Below are 27,057 nucleotides of genomic sequence, written 5' to 3' on the forward strand. Positions count from 1 at the left end.
AGGCCTTAACTCCCTTTGGACCCTGTGAAATAGTTTCAGTATCAGCAGCAGGGTTTCTAAATAAAAATTTGTGAGAGTCAGGGAACCTGTAATATCTGTCAGGCTTGCTGGGAGCCGGAGGTAAGGAGTCAGGGGTCAAGCTCGACTCCAAAAACACATCATCCACAATGTCTAAAACAGGGGGGTATGGCTAAAGGCCTGTGCTGAGGGAGAAGGAGGAAATCCCTAAGCCTCTTTTTTGATTCTGAGAAATCTTGACTCTCCCAGTGAAAATGCTCCCTCATGCAAGGTTTCTCCAAATGAATAATCCTCAGGTGGTGATGCAGATGGTATAGATTCCTCTACATCAGAATCCTCATAGGGAGGTATAGATAATTCCTGATCAGAAGAGGAATCAGAAGAAACAGAAACCTGATCTGAAGAATTCATAATCAGTGTCTTGCCTAGGTCTCTTATCTGGAAGAGGATGGGAACCCCTGATCAAGGTAATCAGGTCTTCAGCCATTTTGATAATCTGTTGTTTAGGCATTGAGGCCTGTGCACGTGGCTCATGCGTCGTTTTTTTAGTTTTAGAAGTTGCTTTTGTCTTTGGTTTTTGCAGCTGTCGTCGGTTTGATATAAAAATGGTGAGGCCTGAATACACCCTCAGAAGCCGGTGCCTGCTCAGCAGCTCCAGACCCATCCGAGGGAGATACATCCGTGGGTCCAATACTTTGAGTACCTCGCGGCATGCTCCACATGGGTGTCGGTAGGGGCCTGCAACTCGAAACTAGCAGGTATCAGGGGCTGCGAAAGCGCCTCACTGAGTACCGGCGAACCGGCGACTGGCTTAGAAGCTCCGTCGTTGGCTTTGGACCTCGATGGTCTCTCTCTCTGTCCTTTTCTGTGTGTGTTTTATGTACTCCGGTAGTCAGATTGCTATCAGACGACATTTCTGGGTAGTTAAATCTGTTTCCAAAATACTTTGAGGCAAAACTATACCGACACTTAAAATCTTACTTACACTTAAATCTAGCACAAAACCGACAGCCAGGCACGTTGTGATCAGGGCCTAGGCAAGGAATACAGTATAAATGGAAATCCTTATGAGGTATTTGCTTCCCACAAGTAATACAATTATTAACTTTTTCTGACATCAGTATGGAGCAAGAAAAAGGTTTCCCCAATGGGGTACTTAGCTTTAGTGAAGACTTCGGTTCTGAAACTCAAACTCGAATATTTCAGGAGTCGGCCAACCGGCACTTGCGAAATGCTTCTGCTCCGGGTACTGCGAGGGAAGAAAGACTAAAGAAAATGGTGTCGGCTGCTTGTTTTATACCCCTGATGACCTGACGTCATGGAAGAGGAGACAGCAACCGATGCAGGACCCAAGACTTTGGAATTCAGGCCGACTGAGGGCAACCTGCCAGCAGATTACCCAAATGTAATGACTGCAACAGTGAAACACAAAGAACATCCTTTTATCAGTTTAATAGGCTAAACTCTCTCAGGAGTCTACATATGTGTACTAGTACAACTAAATTGCAGCAACCAGTCACTCACTCTTCCATGTGGAGGGGAAACAGTGTGGTCTAGAATGTCTCACCATGGTTTGCTATCCAAAGAATGTGAATTAGTTGCTCAGTATTTTACTGCCAAGTTCATTCTCACCAGGACAACAGAACCACTAGGAAGGGCTTTATCAGTGCCCATTGGGAGTTGAACCCACTCCTTGGCTGGTGTGAGTCTACTGTTCCTGACTACAGTGATCTTCTCTGTGTCCTTTTCAGTATGACCACTACTATATGTACACCGGATTCCTGCCCCAACAGGTTTGCTCTGGCTTGCTTTGGAGCACTGGGCAAAGTTCTCTACCAGACCTGTGCTACTATTTAGGATAGAGTATTTTTATCTCACCTAAAGGAAGCATCGGTTAGTCCATTCCAAAAAAAAAAAAGGAAGGCCAATTAATCTTCTGAATAACTACTATCCTATCCTAAACCTTCTATTTTAAGTAAAGTAATGGAGAAAGCATAGCATATCTAAATGGAACTGTACTGGAGAGATTAAAATAATCGATCTTAACTAGCCCATTTTTCATGCCAGACAAAGAACTAAGACAGACCTTATTCAAGAACATTAATGATATCATTAAGTCAACATATCAACCTCATCACTCTCTTCTTTTACTAATGGATCTACTTCCAGCATCAGCCTTGATGTAGAGGAACATTTCACCTGACTTGACCAACAATCACATTACTGCAGCATCACTTGTGAAGCCATAGATTTGTTTGATACCTACATCTCAGGAAAAACTTGGGAGTACTTTCATCAGGAGTTAATTTCTCTACACTGGGGCATTCCAGGGGTTTCATACCTGAGCTCCCCCCAAATCACTCCTACTTTTGGGAAACACTATGAGATTACAATTCCATTGCTATGCTAATGACACACAGCAGAACCTCACATTCTCCTAGGAATGTCTGGCTCTTAACCACAGATGGAATGCACCCATGCTTTTATGGTTAATAATCTGTTCAAGCTCACCTTCAAGACTGTTGCAACTGTTACAATACCTGTGTACTCTTTAATGCTAGTTTTCGCTTCCACATCATGTATATTGGAAACGAGATGCATTTTGCCCATGATAATTACCGCCCCATAGCTATTCTCTCTCCACTCTCCAAAAGAGAGATGCATACACTCTCAGATCACCTCCTTACTAACAACCTCCTTTCCAGTACTCAGCATGGTTTCCGACCAAACCATAGCACCACCACTGCCTTACTCTCCTTTACTAACACTATCCTTCAGCATAAAAACAATGGCTATCTCTCCTCTGCTACTTTCCTAGACCTATCTAAAGCATTTGACATGGTCCCACAAAAACAACTTATCTCTGTCCTCAATAACCTATCCTTCTCACAATCAGACACCAACTGGTTTCAGAGTTACCTGTCTGACCGCCAACAATCCGTTATATGGCAGAATGGCATCTCCCCAACTACCTGTCTCCATAGGGGTTCCCCAAGGATCCATCCTTGGACCCCTGCTCTTCTCTGTTTACACCAATAATATAGCCTCTGCCACCAAACATGGCACACTTATACAATACGCAGATGACTCAACCATCATCTGATCAGCCCAGTCCCTACCAAAACTGCAGAAAGTCACACAGGAAGCCTTTTCCTCTGTTGAAACTTGGTTATCCGATGCCCAATTAATACTCAACCCAAACAAAACTAAACTACTCATCTTCCAACCCACCAAACATACTCAAAACAACTCTCACTTTATCACAGCAAAAGACAACACCACTATATACCCAACTGAACACACCAAATTGCTAGGAGTGGAAATAGACAAACTAAAATTTGACATTCACATATCCATGACCATAAAAAAAGTCCACAAAACTAGGTGTGTTATACAGAAATAAGCAATTTCTCACCAAAGCAGCAAAGATTTCAATAGCAAATTCCCGCCTTATCTCCACCCTACTTTATGCCTCTCCAATATATACCAACGGGCAATGCGATCTAAACATGTTAGAGACCTGCTACAACAAAATCGCCAAATTCGCTAGGAGGGGCATCCTACCGTAGTCACCACGGTCTCTCAGTTGCTGAACTGGGCTGGCTTGAACTCCCTCACCTCCTTCAGTGGTATCAACTCTTACTCACCCACAAACTAGTAAACCATCCACTAAATGTCCCATCCCTCCAGAATCTACTCCAACCCTATCGCACCACCAGACCACTAAGATCCAGCAACAAAAATCACTTGCAGATCACTAAAGCCAATAACTCTGCTGGTGAAGCACTATTCTCTTGCACCATAGCCAAATTATGGAATTCCCTTCCACCCACAATTACCTCCGTACCATCACGCACCCACTTCAAAACTTTACTAAAAGTGCACCTAAAAACATGCTGGCTATGCCCTTGCAACTCCCACTCTAATATCACCCACCCCATCCAACCACTACCTTTCTTTCCACTCCACTAACTACCTTGATTATAGCAAGCTCAGATGCTCATAAGCCTAGTACTTATTATACAGCAGGAACTTCTCATTGTAACATTTGTTAATGTCTGTTATGTACTTCACAGATAAAGATTCTAGTTGTCTACTGATGTACTATGTTCATCTGTAAATATGTTGTAAGCAATTGCTATGTTAAATTGTTAATCGCTATGTAATCCAATGTAACTACTGTATTTTAACTATGGAGCTTTTATCCCCGGGCCTCCGCTGAAAATGGACCTACGTCCAGTCGGACACTCCCGGTCAACAAATGTAAATAAATAAATTGTATTGAATGTGTGAGACTTATGGGTGATAAGAAAAAACAAGACCACCCAAAGTACCACACAACAGCTGTGTCTAACCCCTCTGTGCCCATGTTAACAATACTGCCCTTATCAAACGTATTTCAACCTCAGATCTCCATACTATGGTAATTTCACTTGTCTCCTTCCTGGCTGAACTACTACTGTGCCAAGTACCTGCAGTTGCTAGGCATAGAGTTTAATTACCTATAGCTACTGCAACACTTTGCACCTGGCTACTTCCTGGGATTTCTAGGTTCCACCATGCTGTCTCAGCTCTGCAGAGATTAAACTCGCTCCTCCCTCCATTAGGAAGAGTGCTGTCTTTAAAGTCGTATCAGTCACATGCACAAGTTGTTGATGGTCTTTCCTGGAGACAGCGTCAATCTCAGAAAGAGCACCGAAACTGATGTAATAAAGTCGATGGCAATACATAGAAATGACAAAAAAATAAAGTACCTATGAAAATTCCCAAACTGAGTAATTACTTTAGCTTGGGATTCCACAAGGCTAGAAATGACAGAGGGACTTATGAATGTTCTATGTGGCAAAATAAATAAAAATGGTAGTGATGTATGCCCCTTTATACTGTGCATCCTGTTGATGTCTACAGCTTGGGAAGGGTGATCTGGTGAGTCCACCAAAAGAAAATTCTGTAAACTAGAATAAATTATAGGTCATCTGCCAATCATGATAATCTTCTATGTGATGAATCACACAACAGCAGTGATCCTTTCAAGTGAACATGGTAAATTACACCTTCATGGTTAAGCAGAAAGGGAAAATTGGCAAACCAACCCACTCCCAACTAAAGCAGTAAAAGAACAGTAGGAAGGTGCTCTACATTATTCTGTACTACTTCTCTGACCCCAGTATGACCATCATACTGCTAACAATGCTTTCAAAATGAAGTAAAGACACTAACATCGTTAAATATGACTGTTCCCTCATCCCTTTAATGACAGTAATGCTCATTCTTTCCTACAGATGCTTGCTCTGTAAGCACCTGCTATAAATTTTATATATGATGCAGCTTCACCTCTATGTTGTAAAGTCAAGCCACTTACGATGCAAAATAAAGAGCTCTGGTAAAATGATTTCCCTTGATTTCTTTTTATAAAATTACTTTTAAAATTACACTGCACTCTGCATATTACAATGCTGCTGTTAAAATTCTCATGTACCATGTGTTATTTTCACTGTGGATGCTACCATACAGTGATACTGTGCTTTACACTATAGCCAATAAATAATGATGTCTACTGCTGGTATTTTGTGACTTGCATCTGCTTGCTTGTTGACAGCTCATCTCTTTCATGTGCATTAATTCAATCCTAATATCATGACTATGCACTTACATGTTGTACTGTGGCATTGAATGAACATGTAATGTATAACCAAATATATTACTCGCATCTACTCCTTTAGTCAATAAAAAGACTGAAATTGGTTCATGTTGAATCACTCTTCTACCTTAGTAATAAATAATAAAAAAAAAACTGATCTCCAAATAATGTTAACCAGTCCAATGGCTTTGAATATAGATCATAGAAGGGTGCATACATTTTAAATGAAAGTGCATAGGTCTTCACTTCCATGCATTTCAAAATGAAATTAACTAGTAGAAGAAAAAGTAGTACATCACAGTAAGCAGTGTGTCCATATTTTTAAAGTATCTGCCTGTTGTCTCTTGTCAAGTCTAATTTGCTGTCACTTACTTTTTAAGTCTGATAAAATATAACTCTCGTCTAGAAATTAAATCTGACACAAAGAGGAACAATCTGGTTCACAGAGTGTATCTATCAAATTACCGACCATACGACCAGCTCCAGTGCCATGGGGGGATCAAATCCTGATTACTGCCAATGTGACCCAATTCTGGTCATGAGACAGTTGGCAGCAGTAGACTGGCCTGTCCATCTAGGGGAGGAAGAATGAGGACCTGTGAGGAAAGGGTGGTACTGAACAGGCATACTGCAGGGTTGGGCTTTTGGCACACCAAGCAAGGCTGGTGGTAGCCATCATTAGTGGAACACATTTTGCATCTCTGTGGTTACATAGGCAGCTTGCCCACACACTAAGGGAATGGTGGTTAGGCCATTCAAATGACCTCATTAAATGTGATGCCTGCATAGACATAAGAAACCCTCATGGCTGCCTAAATGAAGGCTTCTCTGAATGGCTCTCACCTCCATGGTTCTGTGGGTAACCAAACACAGGGGATCGAAGGGGCTCAAAGCCACTTAGAGGCTTGAAGGTCAGCAGGCACAGGAGCAAAAAACATAGAAAAAGTCACCACTGGACATTAAAAGACGCTTCAGTCTTCAGCTGAAGAATGCAACAGCAGCCAGCTAAACATAGTTACAGCAGGTCTCCAATTTCCCAGTGTCCCAGGAAGATTTGTCATACATATTGACAACTGAGTTAACTGCTCTTTACATAGCAGTTCTTCTGTTATTGCATTAATATGACTCACCAAGAAGACAACAGGATGGCTCAGTACACCTAAGACTTTCTTTTCTGGAGAGATCAAACCCAACCAACAACAAAATCACATTCAGGAATACACCCCAACATGAGATGGTCCCAAGAGGACAGAGTGATAAGATTCACCAAGTGATCTTAAGTCACTTGTGGTTGATGCCACCACTCAGTTTGGCAAGAGATAAAAATACTCGCAAAACTGCAAAAAATGTTAACTGACATATCCAAATACCACTGAGAAAACTGACAGAAACACCCTTCAAAAGCTCAAAGTAAGAATATTATTTCTTCAGGAAACCCAATGCTTGCTACTATGAATGCGATTACTTAAAATACTCACCACATGTCAGAAGTTCCAGTTTGACATCTGCCACCAACTGTCCTTGTAAAGAGGTGGGATAGGCACATCTGGTTTCCCGTACAGTAATGTTTTTTTCTTTGATCCATCGAGGCAACCACAGTAAGTTGCAGTCACACAGAAGGTAATCAGTCTGGAATTCGCTACAACAAAAAATGAGCTATTTAAACAAAAGAATATGAATGGCAATTAAGCAACAATTTAGCCATATCATTCTAACAGTTTGGTAACCTTTAGGGGTATAGGACAAGAAGCTTTGGAATGAAGTTCAGTTTCTTAGATTAGTAATTACTGGCCACCTGTATGTACCAAACTTCACCAAAAGGTTCACAAAGGATTACAAGACAATTTAAGATGCAACTGCTACCAGTTTAAGACACGCACGTTATTTTAACACAATTTACTGTAACTATAGGTTATGTTCAAAGACATGCAAAAGTAGTCCACAGGTTATATGGATACAAAATAGAAACTAAAAACTGAGGGAAAAGGGGTAAAGAATTCAATAATCCTGAGTAATCTATGATGTAGACTAAAGTTGTAAGCTCCCTGTAAAATTTTAAGACATGGGAAAGATGTAGAACTGATGTCCTTGCTAAACAGCTATTATAAAATGGAATTCAGTGACAGTAGGGAAAGTGAGAAACTTGAGACCCCAGTTAAATCAGCTAACAAAAAAATCACAAAGAGAAAGGAGAGGGGCATCACATAACACAATTTAAAAAAAATATATGTCATGGAAAGATGGCATAACTTAGTCAGGAATAAATCTCTGCTGCAACAAGGCAGGATGCAGACCCCCCCTCCCCATGACATAGATGGAAATCAATAACAAAACAAGCCAATGTAAGGTGGACAACAAACTGATACAACAGAAAACAGACGTCTACAATACAGAAGCATACTAGTCATACAAAAGCAGTACAACACAAGGCTGCACACAGTAAGCATGCAAACAAACTTTCACCAGAAGGGCCCATGAGGTACATCTTACTTTTGTTTTTTTTTGTTTTGCAATATGCATTCAAGGAAGATTACAGGCAACTACTCAAAGACAAAGTGTGCATTTGTGAGCACATGCTAAGTAATGAGAATTTGCAAAAGTACAGTTGTATACACTTACCATAAATGTAGATGTTCGAGTGTATTCACTGTTGCGGTCATCACATTTTTGTTATCCTTGCCAGAGTAGCCCTCGGCCAGCCCGAATACCAGAGGCTTAGTATTTCTGCGTCTGTTGCTGTCGCTTCAGGACTGACGTCAGTAGTATATAAAGTAAAGCAGCTGGCGCCATTACATCAGTTTCTCTTACCCTAACCTGTCAGGAGCCTCCAAGTAGGAGACAGGTTCTGGTGGAAGAACCCCACCAGTAGGAAGTAAATACCAATATGTCACTTGTAAGGAAAGAAGAAAAAAGGGGATGGAGGGAGGGAAACCAGGACTGCAACAGTGAATACACTTGAACATCTACATTTATGGTAAGTGTACACAACTGTACTATGTTCTTCGTGTTACACTGTTGCAGTAATCACATTTGGGTTGATTCCCAAAGCTAAGGAAATGGGTGGAGGCAGTCAAGGAAAAGTACAGTTGTGTACACTTACCATAAATGTAGATGTTTGAGTGTATTCACTGTTGCAGTCATTACATTTGGGTAATCTGCTGGCAGGCTGCCCTCAGTCGGCCTGAATTCCAAAGTCTTGGGTCCTGCGTCAGTTGCTGTCTTCTCTTCCATGACATCAGGGGTATAAAACATGCAGCCGATGCCATTTTCTTTAGTTTTTCCTGCCCCCGATGTCAGGTGCCCCCAAAAAGGTAGCAATATTATAAATAGTTATATATATACATGCATCAATATAAAGTTTACCTTCATCTACAAGCAAATACACCACATAGGTTGTAGAAGATAGAGAAGGAAAGATAAACTCCAGAATGAAAGGGGGACGGCGGGCAGGTAACCTGGACCACAACACTGAATACACTCGAACATCTAAATTTATGGCAAGTGTACACAACTGTACTATGTTCTTCATGTTTCACTGTTACAGTCATTACATTTGGGTGGAATCCCAAAGCTATGGTTGGAAGGCTGGAGCTAAAAAGCATTAGGTGAGGCTATAAGGCCCTGCAGCACTGCAGTGGCAAAGCCTGCCCTGGACTTAAGAGTAGAGAGGCAAATGGTAATGCTTTGTAAAGGTGTGAACAGTACTCCAAGTAGCAGCCTCTAGAATGTCCTTGGTTGGTACTCCTCTGAGAAAGGCTGCTGAAGTAGCTGTAGCTCTGGTGGAGTGAGACCTAATGTCCTTGGGCACAGGTTTGCCATGGTATAAGTAGCAGAAACGGATGAAATGGCTTATCCACTTTGAAATTTTCTGCTTTGAAATAGCCTTTCCTTCTAATCCTGCAGCATATGACACTAGTAATTGCTCAGTTTTCCTTAGAGCTTTAGTCCTGCTCAAGTAGAATTTTAGTTGTCTGTGTACGTCCAAAGAATGCAGAATTCTCTCCCCTTTGTTCTGCGGATTTGGATAAAAAGTTGGCAAATGAATTGTTTGGTTAACAGCCACACTGGAAATGACCTTAGGCATAAAAGTAGGATTTGTCCTCAGAGACACCCTGTCTGGGTAAAATATGATAAAAGGCTCTACAGCCATGAGGGCCTGTAGCTCTGAAACTCTTCTTGCTGAAGTAATTGCTAGCAGCAGTGCTGTCTTCCATGATAAGAACTTTATATCAGCGGTAGCAGCTGGTTCAAATGGAGGCAGAGTGAGCTTTTCCAGCACATAATTGAGGTCCGATGCAGGTAAGGGTGATCTTCTAGGAGGCCTTAAGTTTTTGGCTCCGCTAAGATACTGCTTTAGTAAAGGATGATAAAAGATTGGTGGCTCAGTTGTATTCAAGCTTGCACCCAGGAATGTTATCTTTTGAGAGGGTACCAGTTGTGATTTATTTTCATTTATTGTGTACCCTAGGCATGTTAGAAACCTTTTCAGAAATGCCAGGTGTCGTAGAAGAGTGTCCTTTTTCTCTGCTTGAATGAGACAGTTGTCCAATTAAGGATATATTTGAATACTTCTTTGTCTGCAAAATGCAATTACTGGTGCCAGGCACTTTCTAAAGACCCTGGGCGCAGTAGATAAGCCAAAGGGCAGTGTAGAGAATTGGTAATGCTTTAAGCCAGCCTTGAATCTGAGATATCTTCTGCACGACTGTCTTATTGGGACATGCAGGTATGCCTCTTTTAGGTCTAAAGTCACCAGCCAAGCATTCTTGCCCAGCATGGGCAGAAGCTGTTGCAAAGTGAGCATTTTGAATTTTGGAATGTCCAGGTATGAGTTCAAAATCGATAAATCCAGTATTGGCCGCCAGGCCTTGTCCTTTCTGGGTACCAGGAACGGTCTTGAGTAAAAACCTTGTCTTTTTTCCTGTTCTGGTACTGTCTGAATGGCCCCCATATCCATGAGGAACGTAACCGGTTTCTGTGCCTCTGCCAATTGTTTGTTTGGCAGATCTGACCAACCATTTGTCATTGGCAGAGTGTGGAAATGGAATCTGTATCCTTGTGATACGATGTTTAGTATCCACTTGTCCTGGGTTGTTAATTGCCAATTTTGAGCAAAAAGTGCTACTTTTCCCCCTATGGGTGCTGCCAATAGATACGTGCTTGGTGTAGGTAGAGGGAAGTCATTGGGATTGCTTTCTGTAGGTTTGTGCTTTATCTCCTCCAGATTTGGAGGTGGATGTGCCCCATTGCTTTGACCTGTGAGTCTTGAGCCTGGTACCTGGAACCCTTAGGGCATCTGGATTTGCCCCTTTGAGCTCTGACACAGAAAAGGACCAATTTTTTTGTAGGCCAGTGTCTACTGAATCTAGGTGGCTGCACTTGTAAGAAATCTTTACCTCTTCTGCCTTAATACCAAACAGAGAGTCATTCTGTAAAGGTGAATCTAGCAATTTAGCTTTAACATGATCAGGCAAATTTTGTTCTTTTAACCAGGCAAGTCTCCTAATCACAGATCCAGTAACTGTGGCCCTGCAGGAGGCCTCTAAAGAATCAAAACCACATTGCAAAGTATGCTTTCCAACTTGTTCAGCTGCATGCAATAATTCTGCATGCATTTTCTGTTTCAGCAATCCCATAACATGTTGTTGGTACTTAAGCATATGAAATTGACAGTTTAAGGCCCTGGTTGCAGATGTATAAACCTTTTTTCCCCATCTGTCCAGTGCTCTTGAATCTCTGTCGGATGGGGTAGGGTTTTTGCTGTTGAGGCCTTAACTCCCTTTGGACCCTGTGAAATAGTTTCAGGATCTGCAGCAGGGTTTCTAAATAAAAATTTATGAGAGTCAGGGACCCTGTAATATCTGTCAGGCTGACTGGGAGCCGGAGGTAAGGAGTCAGGGGTCAGGCTTGACTCAGAAAACACATCATCCACAATGTCTAAAACAGGGGGAATGGCTAAAGGCTTGTGCTGAGGGAGAAGGAGGAAATCCCTGAGCCTCTTCTTTGATTCTGAGAAGTCTTGACTCTCCCAGTGAAAATGCTCCCTCAAAGTATGCAAGGTTTCTCCAAATGAATAATCCTCAGGAGGAGATGCAGATGGAATAGACTCCTCAGCATCAGAATCCTCATAGGGAGGTAAAGATAATTCCTGATCAGAAGAGGAATCAGAAGAAATAGAAACCTGATCTGAAGATTCATAGTCAGTGTCTTGCCTAGGCCTCTTATCTTGAGGGGGATGGGTACCCCTGATCAAGGTAATAAGGTCTTCAGCCATTTTGATCATCTGTTTTTTTAAGCATAGAGGCCTGTGCACGTGGCTCAGGCATCAGTTTTCTAGTTTTAGAAGGTGTCTTTGCCTTTGGTTTTGCAGCTTTCGTCAGTTTGATATAAAAATGTTGAGGTCTGAATACACCCTCAGAAGCCGGTGCCTGCTCAGCGGCTCTGGACCCATCCGAGGGAGATACATCCGTTGGTCCAATACCTTGAGTATCTTGTGGCATGCCGGACTCCACATGGGTGTTGGTAGAGACCTGCGACTTGAAGGTAGCAGGTATCAGGGGCTGCAAAAGGTTTTCTGGGTGCAGGAGGGAGGGTGTGAGGAGATTCCAGAAAAACATCCTTCACAACATCCAGGACTGGGGGGATGGCCAAGCGTCTGTGCTGTGGAAGATCCAAGACTTCCCACAGTCTCTTTTTAGACTGAGGGTAGTCCTGACTCCCTCATTGGAAATGCTCCCTTAAGGTATGAAGGGTTTCCTCAAAGGAAAAATCCTCTGGGGGAGAGGCAGAAGGGATGGAATCCTCTGCATCAGAATCCTCATAAGTAGAGGGGGGTTGCATGTCTTCATATTCAGATGCATCAGAGACATCTGACTCCTGTTCAGACAAAACTACAGGGGACAGATCTCTTTTCTTTTTGGAGGGGGTAGCTTGGCTTCCCCTGATCAGCATGATAAGGTCTTCTGCCATTTTAAGCATTTGAGACTGAGGCAAGGAAGCGGGTGCCTGAGATTGGGTCTTCGGTTTCTTGGGTGTGGTTCCTAGGCCTAAGAAACTCAGTAGTTTTGAAAGAACAGTAGTAGACTTACATAGGCCCTTGGGCTGATAGCCTAGTACCTACCTATGAACCTATAGGACATTGGTTTGTGTCAAGAATTGGCAGTACAAAGGACTTCCTCGGAAGCCAGTACCTGCTCAGCGACTCCGGACCCATCCAAGGTAGAGACGACTGCAGGATCCTTAGTCGAAGAAGAGTTTTGTGCATACCGGACTCTGAAAGGGTCTCGGTAGTGGCCTGAGAATCCACAGAAGCGGGCATCAGGGGCTGTGAAAGTGCCTTACTGAGGACCAGAGAACTGACAACTAGCTTAACAGAAACGTCGTTGGTAGGTTTGGACCTGTGCGGTCTGTCTTTGTCTATCTTTACGTTTTTTTTTCGGAAGATCTGCTGTCAGATGGCTTACCGAAGCCATATCGGAGTTCGAGGACTGTAAGAGAAAATATCTAGCTACAATAAGGGCCTGACGGATAGTTCTGGAGTTGAACAAAGCACAGAAGCGACAGTAGGGGATGTCGTGGTCTGGGCCTAAACAAGTGTCACAGTAAGAATGAAAGTCTCGGTGTGCTATCTGCTTTCCACAGGTGAGACAATTGTTAACTTTTTCTGAATTGGTTAGTGCAAGAAAAAAGGATCCCCAATGGGGTATTTCGCTTTAGAAGACTTACCCATAAGTTACCCATAGTCTTAGATATTGGAATACATTAAATGTGCCCGTTTCCTACAATAAAAAGACTTTATAGTCTATTAAATAGAGTGTTGAGGGCAATTTCTCTACCCTGCTCCTTTTTTGAAGGATGAAGGGACACATTTTTCCACATCTTCCTTTCTTGGTGTTTAGACTCAATTACCTGTGTGAATGAGAATTACTATTTTTTCCTTCATCTTAGTATCACAAAAATTGCACACATGCCAAATGATCTAGTTTGTGTAAAGGTGTCAAATTATCTAGTTTAAAATAAAAAAAAATGGTAAATTCAATTTATGTTGGGGAAGTTAGAATGTAAGAAATGTAAGAACAGTTAAAAAAACATACAAAGTTGGAGGTTAGCAGAGGCCTCAGGACAGAGTCCTCAGCGGTGCTAGACATCCAAAGATGCTGTCTGATCAAATGTCCTTGAGCTATCTGCATAGGTACTTGAATTCGTAGTGTATCAAATTCTGCAAGTCTTAAACCTGAAGATCAAAACAAGCCTTAGTTCAAACAGTGAGAGAATTAGCCATGTAAAAAGTACAATTAGCAGCCTAATCAGAATCAGATTTCTTGACCAGAAATACAAAGCAGTAACAAAAAGTAAATATGACTGACAATATAGCACTTCTACTGGATTCAGAAAGTGAGAACAGCTAGCAGTACACAATGCAGTCCTTCCAAGTTACAAAAAATACAAGGGGAGAGTGGAAGAACTATAAACAAAATACAGCAAGAGAGAGAAAGACATGCTCAGTACAGACTATTATATAAAAAGGAAAAGAGACGGGATGTCCTACACTGGAACGTAAAGGATCTGTTCTTAGGAATAAAAGGTGCATCAAAATATGCACTCAACGCTGATGTGTTATAGTTTCCTTCAAAAATGAAGTGAAATAACATTTCTAAATTGAAGCAAGCAGCAGCTAAACAAAGATGGGAGAATAACCTCTCATAGCTACAGGAAGTTATTATAAATGCATGCCGCTAACACCACAGTTCAAGGATGAATGTTATATACCTCGTCTGAAACACTAATGAAAACACACCATAAATCATTTCAGAAACATTAAGGAAATTATCCAACGCTTATTTGGCCTTTTATTTAAAGTGATTTCCTGATGCTTGTAGATACCGATATTGATACAGATATAGATATTGATTTAGATAACTATTAACTTTTACTGACATCGGTAAGGAGCAAGAAAAAGTTTCCCCAACGGGGTACTTAGCTTTTAGTTGAAGACTTTGGTTCTGAAACTCGAAAACAAAAATTTCAGGAGTCGGCCGACTGGCACTTGCGAACTGCTTCTGCTTCGGGCACCGCACGGCAAGAAAGACTGATGTAATGGCATCAGCTGCAAGTTTTATACCCCTGATGACCTGACGTCATGGAAGAAGGGACAGCAGCCAATGCAGGACCCAAGACTTTGTTAATCAGGCCGCCTGAGGGCAACCTGCCAGCAGATTACCCAAATGTAATTACTGCAACAGTGAAACACGAAGAACATCACACCATAAATCATTTCAGAAACATTAAGGAAATTATCCCATGCTTATTTGGCCTTTTATTTAAGGTGATTTCCTGATGCTTATAGATACCGATATTGATACAGATATAGATATTGATTTAGAAGTCCAGCATCTGGAGAATCAAGTGATTGGATGCATTTCCATCTTGTTGTTTAGATTTATGGGCCACACTTTAATAAAAAGCTTCACAAACATTTTATTAAACCACATCCCAAATAAACTTGGTCTATTCCTTGGTGACATTCCCTTAGGGATAGTATGAAGTGTTCCATAGACTTAAATGGGCACACCTTCACAAGTGTGGTGATTCATTGGATTCTACAAGCAACACAATTGTTTTCCCTATGCTGATGCCACTGAGGTTAATGTTCATTGTTTATACTCAGTGGCATCAACATGGGAAAATGTCAAGGTTTAAAAGTGTTTTTCTTTGTGTAAACAAACTACAGTTGTTTGCTGATGGGTGAAATATTGTTCAGCATTTTTGTACAGGTAAACGTTATATTTTCTTTGGCTATCCCACCACTTGACATGCTGTGAAATGCTTCTACCAACATAAAAATTTGTTTTGAGCCTGGGGACATGGTCTTGTAAGTAAAACCGTGTCAGCTAAATTCCAGAGCTTGTGATTCACAAAGCAAATTTTAGTGGAAACCTTAAGGGCTATAATTTTCTTTTTACATGCACTGCATTGATCTCAATCTATACTTAACCGCTGCTAAGTAATGTTAAATTTGTCCAAATCTGCAAACATGTACCAGCTAGCCAGCAACCTAGCAAAGCATGTCATCACTGCTTATAACAGGTAGCACTAAAAGGACTACAGCTACAGAATTTGCTTAAAGAAACAAGTTAAAAAAATAATATACAATGTTTACTTACCATATGTTATTTTTATTACAGCACTTTGTCTAAGCAACAGGCATGTAGCCAACACTGTCTGTAACATTAACAAACTTAACTTTATTAATAGATCACAGTCCAGGAAGGAAACCATTAAGGAGTCTAGCCCAACACAAATAATTCTCAAATACTTCAAAGCACTGTCTGTGTGACTTGCTCAAGGTCACACAGTAGGGCAAGTGTAAGGATTCATACTCTGTACACATTTCTAACTGGAAGCAGCTCATTAAAGTCAGAGTTTTAGTCCTCTGAGCTAATTACCACTTAAAAATGAATCCAACTTCCTGGTGTGGGAATAGAACCCACACAGAAGTCTGATCATCTAGCACCAAAGGCAAGTACGCTGCTTCAAGTCTTTTTCTGTTTCTTATTATACCTCCTCTATCCCAAAATGGTCACCATGCCAACTACTGCAATGACATGGTTTTGCTTTTCAGCATTTATTCCCTTCCCAGAATGGGGTCTTGGCCCCTAATATGACATCAGCCAGACTATGAGATTTTGTTTTTTGACTCTCTAGCTACTATGACAGTGCTGTGTGTCACTGGCTTTTCAGACAGTTTCTAAAAGTGGAGTCAGTTATTCTAGGTAATATTTACCATGGGATGTGTTTATTTTAAACCAGTAAACTCCCTTATTGCTCCAGTTACATTTACTTTAGCACAGAAGAGGTAAAAGTGTTCAAAGCTACAGCCCTTAAAAAAAAAAATCCAGACAGTCCTTCCTGCTCACACATCTGCAGGGTGTAGAAGTTGTCAGGTTTGCCCTGTCAACTCAAACAGTTGGGATGGCAAATGACAGCAGGTTTGATAATCTGCTTAAAAGCAACATTTCACTGACCAAAAATGGGAGTATTTGTTAGTTTAAGCAATGTTGCATTAAAATTATGTATGTGTTACAAGGATTTCTCTTAGTTTTACTTTAGCCATTTAGGCCTGTTTATAGCACTTTACTAACCATACCAAGACCGTCTCAATATAAAATTATGAGCAATGACAATACTAAAAAAGTACAGTTGTGTACACTTAACATAAATGTTTACGTTCGAGTGTATTTACCTTTGCAGTCATCACACTTTGGTTATCTGCCTGCAGGTAAGTCTCAGTTGGTCTGAATACCAGAGACTTGGTATTTCTGCGTCGGATGCTGTCACTCCAGGACTGACGTCAAGTCGTCAGGGTTATAAAAACAAGCAGCTGACGCCATTACATCAGTTTTTCTTGCCCCAAATGTCAGAAGCCCCCCAAATAGGGAGCTAGTTTATGATGGGGAAACCACCACCAGTAAAAAGTAAATACCAATACCCCAGAAGGGGTTAGTAATAGCCATAGACAGGAGAGAGAACCAGGGGGCTGGAGGGAGGGAAACCAGGACTGCATTCCCAAAGCTGAAGGGTGGAGGCAGTCAAGAAGAGTTAGGGCTGGCTAGTATCCCTTGCAGGACTGCTGTAGCAATTCCTGCCCTGGATATGGAAAAGATGGGCAGGTGGTAATGCTTAGTGAAGGTGTGTACAGAACTCCAGGTAGCAGCCTCCAGGATATCACTGGTAGGGACTGCCCTGAGAAATGCTGTAGAGGTAGATGTGGCCCTAGTGGAATGTGTTCTGACCCCCTGAGGGGTTGGTTTCCCATGGTGCTTGTAGCAGAAATGGATGCAGTGTGCTATCCATTTGGAAATGGTTTGTTTTGAAATGGCCTTGTCCACTGTCCTTGTTGCAAAGCTGACTAGCAACTGGTCAGAATTTCTGAAGGGTTTAGTCCTATCAAGGTAGAATCTGAGCTGTCTGTGTACATCTAAGGAGTGCAGGATCCTTTCCACTTTATTTTGAGGATTAGGGAAGAAGGTTGGCAAATGGATGGATTGATTGAGAGCCACACTGGACACCACTTTTGGCATAAAGGAAGGGTTAGGCCTGAGGGAAACCCTGTCAGCAAGGAAAATAATGAAGGGTTCCACAGCCATGAGTGCTTGCAGCTCAGACACTCTTCTAGCTGAAGTGATGGTAAGAAGCAAGGCTTTTTTTCGAGAGAGGAATTTTAACTCTGCTGATGCAGCAGGTTCAAAGGGGGGAAAAGTGTGAGCTTTTCCAGTATAAAGTTAAGATCCCAAAAGCAGGGGTGGGTGCTCTCCTTGGTGGCCTTAAGTTGTTTGCCCCTTTCAGAAACTGTTTGATAAGAAGGTGCGAGAAGAGAGGTGGCTCAGTGTTGCAATGAGCAGAAATGGCTGAGGCATGTATCTGAGAGGAGGGTTGGATTCTGTTGTGCCAGGGTGGCACCGATGTCAGGCTGCACAGGAGTGGGTACCAGTGCTGGCATGGCCAGTCTGGGGCAATAAAAATTGTCCTTGGTCTGTCCTGCTTTATTTTGAGTAATACTCTTGAAAGGAGGGGCAGGGGGGAAAGGCACAGATTGAGAGATTTGCCCACTGAAAAGCTAGGGCATCCACTTTCCAGGCTCTGCTGTGAGGATTTCTGTTGTGGAATTTGCTGAGCTGGTGGTTGTAGGGGGAGGCAAAGAGATCCACCTCTGGGGTCCCCCATTTCTGAATCAGAAGGTTGAAGGTGCTGTGCTCCAATTGCCACTCATGTGGTTCTAGGAGATTTCTGCTTAAGTCGTCTGCCAGTAAGTTTTGTTTGGTGGCAGAAATTGAGCTTGCAGATGGACTTGAATGTCCAAGGCCGTGTTCCACAGGGCCATGGCTAGCCTGCAGAGTGGGTAGGAATGGGTTCCCCCCTGCTTGTTGATGTACCACAAAATTGTGGTGGTGTCTGTTTTTATTAGCAGTTGTCCTGGAAAGATTAGGGATCTTAAAGCTGTCAGGACATTCTGTACAGCTAGCATCTCTTTTTGGTTGATGTGCAGATGAATTTGACTTGGGCTCCAGTGGCCCTGAATACATTTTCCGTCCATGTGTACCCCCCAGGCATAGTCTGATGAGTCTGTGGTTAGGGTCTGGGTAGCTTGGGGTTGAGTAAATGGCAGTCCCTTGTTGTGGTTGCATGCTTCTGCCCACCATAGGAACTCTGTCCTTAGGGTATGATTGGAATGACTGTTTCCAGGTCCTGAGAATGTTGGCACCAAAGACTTTTTAAGTACCATTAGAGTTTCCTCATATGCAGTCTTGCACATGGAATCAGCAGTATACATAAAGCCATGAACCCTAGGGCTTGCAGTATTTTTCTTGCAGATAGCTGAGTTCTGGTGGCCATTTGTTTGTAGTAGTCTGTCACATAGACTTGTTTTTCTGAGGTGAGGAATGCTAGCTGGGAAGTTGGGTCCAAGCTTGCTCCCAGGAATACAATCTTTTGACTGAGTACCAGTTTTGATTTATTTTTGTTGATGGTGTAACCCCAAGGAAGTGAGAAAGTTTTTCACAAATGTCAGGTGCTGCAGCAGCAATTCCTGACTGTCCGCCTGAATTAGGCAGTCATCCAAGTATGGGTAAATTTGGATTTTTCTCTGCCTGCAGTATGCAATGGCTGGAGCCAGGCATTTTGTGAATACCCTGGGTGGAGTAGATAAGCCAAATGGAAGTGCAGAGAACAGATAATGCATAGACCCTGCCCTGAAACATAGATACTTCCTGCAGGATTTTCTTATGGGGATATGCAGATAGGCTTCTTTTAAGTCTAGGGTGACTAAACAGGCATCCTTGGCTAGCATAGGAAGAAGTTGTTCCAGGGTAAGCATTTTGAATTTTGGTACCACCAGGAAGGTGTTGAGAATGGAAAGATCCAGGATTGGGCACCAAGAGCCCTCTTTCCTGGGTACCAGTAATAGTCTGGAGTAGAATCCTTGACCCCTCTAGTCTACTGGAACCGGCTGAATAGCACTGAAATTGAGTAGGGAAAGTACTTGATTTTGAGCCTCTGCCCACTCATTTGGAGGAAGGTCTGGAAACTCGCTTGGGGTTGGCAGTGACTGGAAATAAAATCTGTACCCCTGGGATACAATGTTGAGGAGCCACTGGTCCTGAGTGATGGACATCCAGTTTTTTGCATGAAGGGCAAGTTTTCCTCCTAGGGGCACAAGCAATTGGGCAGGGCTGGGGAGTGGAGTAAAGAAGTCATTGTGAGCTTTTTCCATAAGGAGGTGGCTTAGCACTCCCTGCTTTAATGGTGGGTGCACTCCATTGCGTAGATCTCTCCGTACCCTGAGACTATGGTCTGAGTGGTCGGTTTATCCTAGGTCTGGTTTGAGAAGGCCTGGAGGGGGATGTAAAGGACCAGTGTTTGGAAGAGCAATGCCTACTGAATCTAGGGGGTTGCACTTGTAAGAATTCTTTAACAGTCTGCATAGACTTAGCTTTTTCTTCCATATTTTTAAGAACCTCTTCTGCTTTGGTGCCAAACAGTCCTTATTCACAGGAGTGCCTAGTAACTTTGATTTGACATGGTCTGGACAAGGTCTGCTCCTTCAGCCAAGCATGTCTTCTCAGTACAGAGCCAGTGACAGCTCCTCGGCAAGATGCTTCGAGAGTGTCAAAGCCACACTGCAAAGTATGCTTGCTGACTTGGCTTGCAGAGTGCATAAGTTCCCACAATTCTCTATTTTCTGCACAGTCTGAAAATGTAGCCACTTTTTGTTTAATAAGTTGCATAATATGTTGCTGGTACTTCTGCATGTGAAACTGACAATTCAATACCCTAACAGCAAGAGTTGCAGAGGTATATACCTTCTTACCCCATCTGTCCAAAACTTTGGAATCCCTGTCCGAAGGGGTGGGGTTCTTGGTTGTAGTAGCCATGATACCTTTAGGCTCCTGGGAAATTATCTCTGGGTCAGCAGTAGGATTCTTGGAAAGAAATTTGTGAGTGTCAGGTACTCTGTAGTACCTGTCTGGCTTCCTTGGGGCAGGAGGTAAAGTGTCAGGAGTAAGACTGGATTCCATAAAAACATCATTAACAACATCCAGGACAGGGGGTATTGCTTAGGGGCTGTGTTGAGGCAACTCTAGAAATTCTCTGAGTCTCTTTATGGACTGAGGATAGTCTTTGCATTCCCAGTAGAAATGCTCTCGTAAGGCACACAAGGTTACACCAAAAGAAAAATCTTCTGGAAGGGAGGGAGAGGGAATGGATTCCTCTGCATCTCAATCCTCATAAGCAGATAAGGGCATGTCTTCATAATCAGAAATTTCAGAGTCATCGGACTCCTGGTCTATAGAAGCTGAAGGGGACTGGACTCTGTCTTAGCAGTGGAAGGCAGACTTCCCCTAATCAGCATAATAAGGTCTTCAGCCATTCTAAGCATTTGTTTTTGCGGCATGGGAGCAGGTGCATGCACTTTGGTCGGCTGTTTTCTAGGCGTAGTGTGTACTCTGGGCCTAAGAAACTCGGTAGCTTTGGTTAAAAAAGAAATCGATTTGAGTCGAACATCGGTTGAGCGAATAACTGCCTCAGAAGCCGGTGCCTGCTCAGCGGCTCCGGACCCATCCAAGGTAGAGACACTGTAGGTTCCATAGTCGAAGAAGGGTTTCGCAGCATACCGGTCTCCGAATGGGTCTCAGTAGAGGCCTGCGAATCCACTGAAGTGGGCATCAGGGGCTGCGAAAGAGCCTCACTGAGTACCAGCGGACTGGTGACTAGCTTAACGGAAGCGTCGTCAGCAGTTTTGGACCTATGCAGTCTGTCTTTATCTTTACTTTTTTTGGAATATCAGTACTTGGTTGGCTTACCGAAGCCATTTCAGAATACGGAGATCGAGAGTGAAAGAATTTAGTAACAGAGTCCGACGATGAATGGTTCGGTCGTTAAATAAGGAACAAAACCAACAGCGAGGGACGTCATGGTCTGGGCCTAAACAGGTGACGCAGTAAGAATGAAAATCTCTGAGAGGTATTTGCTTTCCACAGGCAAGACAATTAAGTTTTTCTGACATCGGTTAGAGCAAGAAAAAAGGAACCCCAACAGGGTACTTAGCTATAGAAAACTTCAGGATTATTAAATTCGTAAATGAAAATTCAGGTAGCAGCTGACCGGCACTTGCAAACTTCTTCTGCTTTGGGTTCCTCGGCAAGATAGACTGATGTAATGGCATCGGCTGCCTGTTTTTATACCCCTGATGACCTGACGTCAGTCCTGCAGCGACAGCAACAGACGCAGAAATACTAAGTCTCTGGTATTCAGGTCGACTGAGGGCTACCTGCAGGCAGATAACCCAAGTGTGATGACTGCAACGGTGAAAAACGAAGAACATCTGCACAAATATTATGTATTGCAGCAACATGAGATCTAAATACGGAAGGTGGGGCTTAATGATCTGTGGCAGGGAAACAAGCAGAAATAAATCATATTTCCCATAACAATATGACAAGACATCAGCTACAAAATGCAATTAGCTACTGGACTGTTGCAAACATACATACATAACTTGATGTACATGTACTTTACTGCATACAAGTGTAGAGGGGGAGGATAATTCCAGTGAAGACAAAGGTTCATAATTATCGGAGTATATAGAGGATTTTTACATCTGACGTAACACAGTGAAGAAGCATTACTGTATTACTTCACTCAGCATACCAAGCAGAAGATAAATGCTAGATCCTCAATGGAAACTGCATATATGAAATTAAGTCAAGATGTGATAATGAACATGTCCGATCCAATGATTTGAATGTTTGCCCATATGTCAGCTGCCATAAGACACTTTACATACAAATAAATACATTTACATACATATAAATAAATAAATAAAAACTGGAAATTCTAATAGGATGACTGTCTACAAACACACACAAGAATGCCATTCTACCTCCAGTGGTATGAATGCATCTCGATTTACAAAGTAGCACACCAAGTACTTGGCATGAGCACAGTAATGGACTTCAGTACATAGCTGCCACACACCATAAAACACTCCAGAAATTATTGTATTACTATGATTTGATCACATTACTCTGATGATTAGTTTTCTGTTTTAATTCAAAGACTTCCCTCAAAAGCGACACGAACATGTGGGAATTAAAAAAAAAAAAAAAAAAAAACTTATTCAGACGAGATGTATAGGACTGTTACGTCGAAGGATTTGGGGCTATTAATGCCCTATGTATATTGACCATACATTTAAAACACCACCATCAGGAGCACTGCAATGGCGTGAAAATCCTTCAGGCTGTAACCGTATTGTGCTCGTTGACAAGAAGCACTTAAGATTGCATTCAGAGCTTGTCAGGCTGAAAATGTCAACACATCTTGTGAACCAAATGCCAAAAGAAAAAAAAACATCTAAATGATACCACTACTGGAGGCACTTATCAATAAGGGAACATACATGTGTTAACCATATGAAACAATATCTAATTTACAAGAACAGTATATCATGACCTTCATACGCAAAATGCACTTACTTGGTGATGCCAGCTGTAAACAGCCATGCAAATGCGGGTCTAATGCCCACTCTGGTGTTATTGACGACTGACACCCCCCCAACTGTAAAATGTGTGTAATGTCATGCAATATGCACAACAGTAAACATCACTTTTTCTGAAAAACAAAGGTGTTATTTTTAGTTTTTACTTCACAGTAACACACTAATATCAATTAGTGAATATAGCATTTGTCAGCCTGAAGAAATGCAAAATACACTCCTCTGTTGTGATCCAAACAGCAAACACTACACCCAAATGGCTACACAAAGCTATTGTCAGGTCACAGCAATAATGGAACACGTTTCTGGGCAGTATGGGTTTCAAATTTTCAAATAATAATAATATAGTAAAAATGCACAAAGAAGACCCCTGCAAGTAAGTCCCCAATCTATTCCATGCACTACATAAGGGACACAATACCTCCTCCATCTACTCCATGACAGGCACAGAGCCCCCAATAAGCCATAACTCTTAACAGTAACACTAACACTGATCCTAACTTTCTCTATAAATTTAACACCATATCTGATCCTTATCTTAATCCTTACCATAACCAAGAACCTAATAACCAAACACTCAGCTGTAACTATAACCTAAATCCCAACCCTAACCATGAAATCACAATGCCTGCCTTGTTCAAATTCAGCAACATTCACTTTTGACCAAACTCTGATTATGGAACATCACAGATTGACACAACAGCAATACATAAAACAAATAAGTGAATACATAAAAGTAACAGTCCACATATAGGAACACAGTAACATAAGTTTAACTACAATACACCATACTAAATAGGGATTCAGTCAGTTCCCGACAGGGAATTCTGTAGTGTTCAGTAAGATGAAATCCAAAATGTGTGATCCATAAAGTTCCATAAACAGAGTGCAGCACATACACTTCAAAAATAAAAACTAAAATACAATTACATACTGTGACCTGGTAAAAAGGTCTAGTGATGATGCCACAGGAATAGACATAGAATAAGCTAAAGCTTGGTCTGGTCTTCTTACTGTAAGGTAACAAACTGTACCTAACACAAACATGATACGTGGATCATGTTGAGAATAGTAGAAAGGGTCAAGTATCCTGACCACTTTGAAAACTTGTTTGCATTTCTAACAACGCTGTAATTTTACACCTGTATTGTGATCCCCAAAACACAATTTTACACAAAATACTTAGAAAAGTAGTTTTTATACTCATGTACATTCTCTATACAACATTTGTTATTAAAATCTAAAAGAAGAAAAATGTCCTTCTAATCTTTTGTAAATAATCTTGCTGTGGGATTTACAGGGCTTGAGCAAGTGATGTTTTCAATGTGGATACCTACACCACCTTACAGATACCAGCTTGTTTCCTAGTGCACGACCTACATTACAATAATGTTACTATTGACAGTCTCCCTGACTTTTTCTTGCCATGATAAGTGCACATAGTATTTTCCCAACACTGCTTGCATAACATCCCCACCATAACACTATTGTGTTCCATTTTTGATTTATTCTGCAACTGTGGAACTATTTCATACATTTCATAACCTTCGCACTCTTTAGTAATATCACCTTTGTACATCCCACTACTTGCACTGTCTCCTCCAAACCTGATTCTGCATCAATAACAGCTATACAAAACTCATTCTCATAACCTTTCATAGCCTTCTGCAAACAATCTTCAATAACTCAAGTCCTGCATACCCTCCTGGCAATGAGTTCAGTCGGCATGAGCACTAAATTGTCTAAGCCCACGCGGACATATTAATTCTTCTACTGACTTAGGTATGACGAGCACTGTCTTATTTACTGCAAACAACCATGCTCACAAATAATCACGGTACAGGACAGAATGTGTGACTGCCCAACTCAAACAATAGTAACAAGTAAAATACGGACATTATGCTACAAATGCATATATGAGCATCGATTATCTTTTTAAATATCAAAGATAAATAACAGCACTATAACAATAAATAAAACAAATGCACTAATGATGTGTCTTATATACACAGTGTGTTAGCCTCAAAAATGTAAAAATGTACACAGTTGTCATGAACCAAATGTCAAACTCCAGTGTGACCAAGTGACTTATATTAGACTAATACCGTACACAGCAACAGTGGACCACATTTTTAGAACTATGCTAAACATTGCAGCAAATATCTAAAAAATGCAGCAAGACCTCATAAAGGTGAAAAAAAAAATATGCACAGCTTTATCTTTTTATAATGTAATTTACTGTCTATGACTAAAGTGAATCTGCTAGGTCATAACGCCAATGTCAGCATGCTTCAGTAGTCAGGTAAAATATGTAGGATTTTTACTTTTGATGTACTGACAACTCAGCACAGCACTGTCTGCCAGCTCTGCAGTCTACATATGAAGTAGAACTTCCACACAACACAACACTGCCAATGAATAATACATAGGGCGAGACTCCGGGCACCAAACATCGCTGTGCCAATGGATCTGCATGTAAAAGGCCATTTCAATTCCCATAGGCATTTTACAAAACTACATGTACAAAGAGCACACAGAAAACACACACAAATTTGGGGACTGCAAATAGAACAGGGAAACAACACAGTTAAAGCCTTTCTAATCCCCATATATGTCACTGCATCTCAATCTTAAGTTACAAAATCGCCATAACCACTACACTGAATGGCCACAGCATATGTTTCAGTGTGTTCGTGTCAGACACTACACCATGCTCTCACCCCTAAATATAATCCTTTTACTTTGATTAGCTGTCGTTTGATTTCATCTACAGACTGCTCCTAAAGACCACCTCTGGCAAGTATCACTAAGGTCTCGTAGCCAAAGGCAAACAAAAATGTGCTGCAAGTTAAACGTCTATTATGCTTTAAGAGATAACAGCAAGCTTCACTCCTACGGAAAAAAAGTTATTTTTGGTTTCCACTTCATAACACGCTAATTATGTGAACGAGTGAGAGGCTCAGTTTGTGTGACAGAAAAAGAAAATGCAAAATTGACAACTGCTGTGAATCAAATGGCAAACCCAGGAATCCAGGATCCAAATATATACACATCATACTACTGGAGGCATGTTGCTGTAATGGAACAATGGAACATGCATCTGTGCCCAGTATGAAACATAACAATAAATTTACTGGAATACTACACCATGACCTCAGCTACAAATTCCGCTTATCTGCAAATTCCAGTTTAAAAGCAATTCCAAGATTTCAAGCTAATTGCTTCACATAATCTCAAAATGTCACCCTGCTACAGAACCAAGTGTAAGGAGGGCATCATATTAGCTCTACAATACAAAGTTCCTGTGCTGTTTGAATATCCATAATATAAGATAACTAACCTGGGACTGGAGTATGAAAGGATGATTTCCACATGACTTGTGGAAACCAAACGTACTTAAACAAGCGGGAAAAGAAATATGGTAAATTGGTAGCTGCACAACATGTTAACTGTAGTGAGAAGAAAAAAAAACTGCAGCATAGCTTAAAAAACTTCCCTAAGCATTAACCAAGCATATCCTGCCCTAAATGTAAGAAAGGTTCACTGCTCAGACATTATCCTGTAACTGCAGTTAATACAACTTTCAGCCCCGATATTTACAAGGACAGAAACAGCACTGGTAAGCACCCCCTTCCCCCCCCGGAAAAGAAACTAATTACCCAAAATGACAGAATCCACGAAGACTGAAAGACCTTCCACAAACCTCTTATACTTTCTTGATAATACAAATCAAAATGCAGCACGGCACCCACCTGATTAAGCTGCAGTCTGCATCTGTATTACACGACAAGGCACTGCAAACTATTACTGGCACATGCAAACACAAACGTAGTCACCATGCAGG

The 27,057-nt window shown here is 41.6% G+C and overlaps 1 protein-coding gene across 1 annotated transcript in view; it reads right to left on the minus strand.

Moving 5' to 3' along the window:
• The window catches only part of ADGRA3 (adhesion G protein-coupled receptor A3), a gene marked incomplete in the record, with an annotated part of 1,325,547 nt that overhangs the window by 560,179 nt on the left and 738,311 nt on the right, over positions 1 to 27,057 (minus strand). The window contains 1 exon segment of the mRNA XM_044062081.1: positions 7,138 to 7,298. Coding sequence (XP_043918016.1) covers positions 7,138 to 7,298 — 161 coding nt within the window.

The sequence above is a fragment of the Protopterus annectens genome, chromosome 2.part1 (genome assembly GCF_019279795.1).
Source record: "Protopterus annectens isolate FY-2018-M chromosome 2.part1, PAN1.0, whole genome shotgun sequence".
NCBI lineage: Eukaryota > Metazoa > Chordata > Ceratodontiformes > Protopteridae > Protopterus > Protopterus annectens.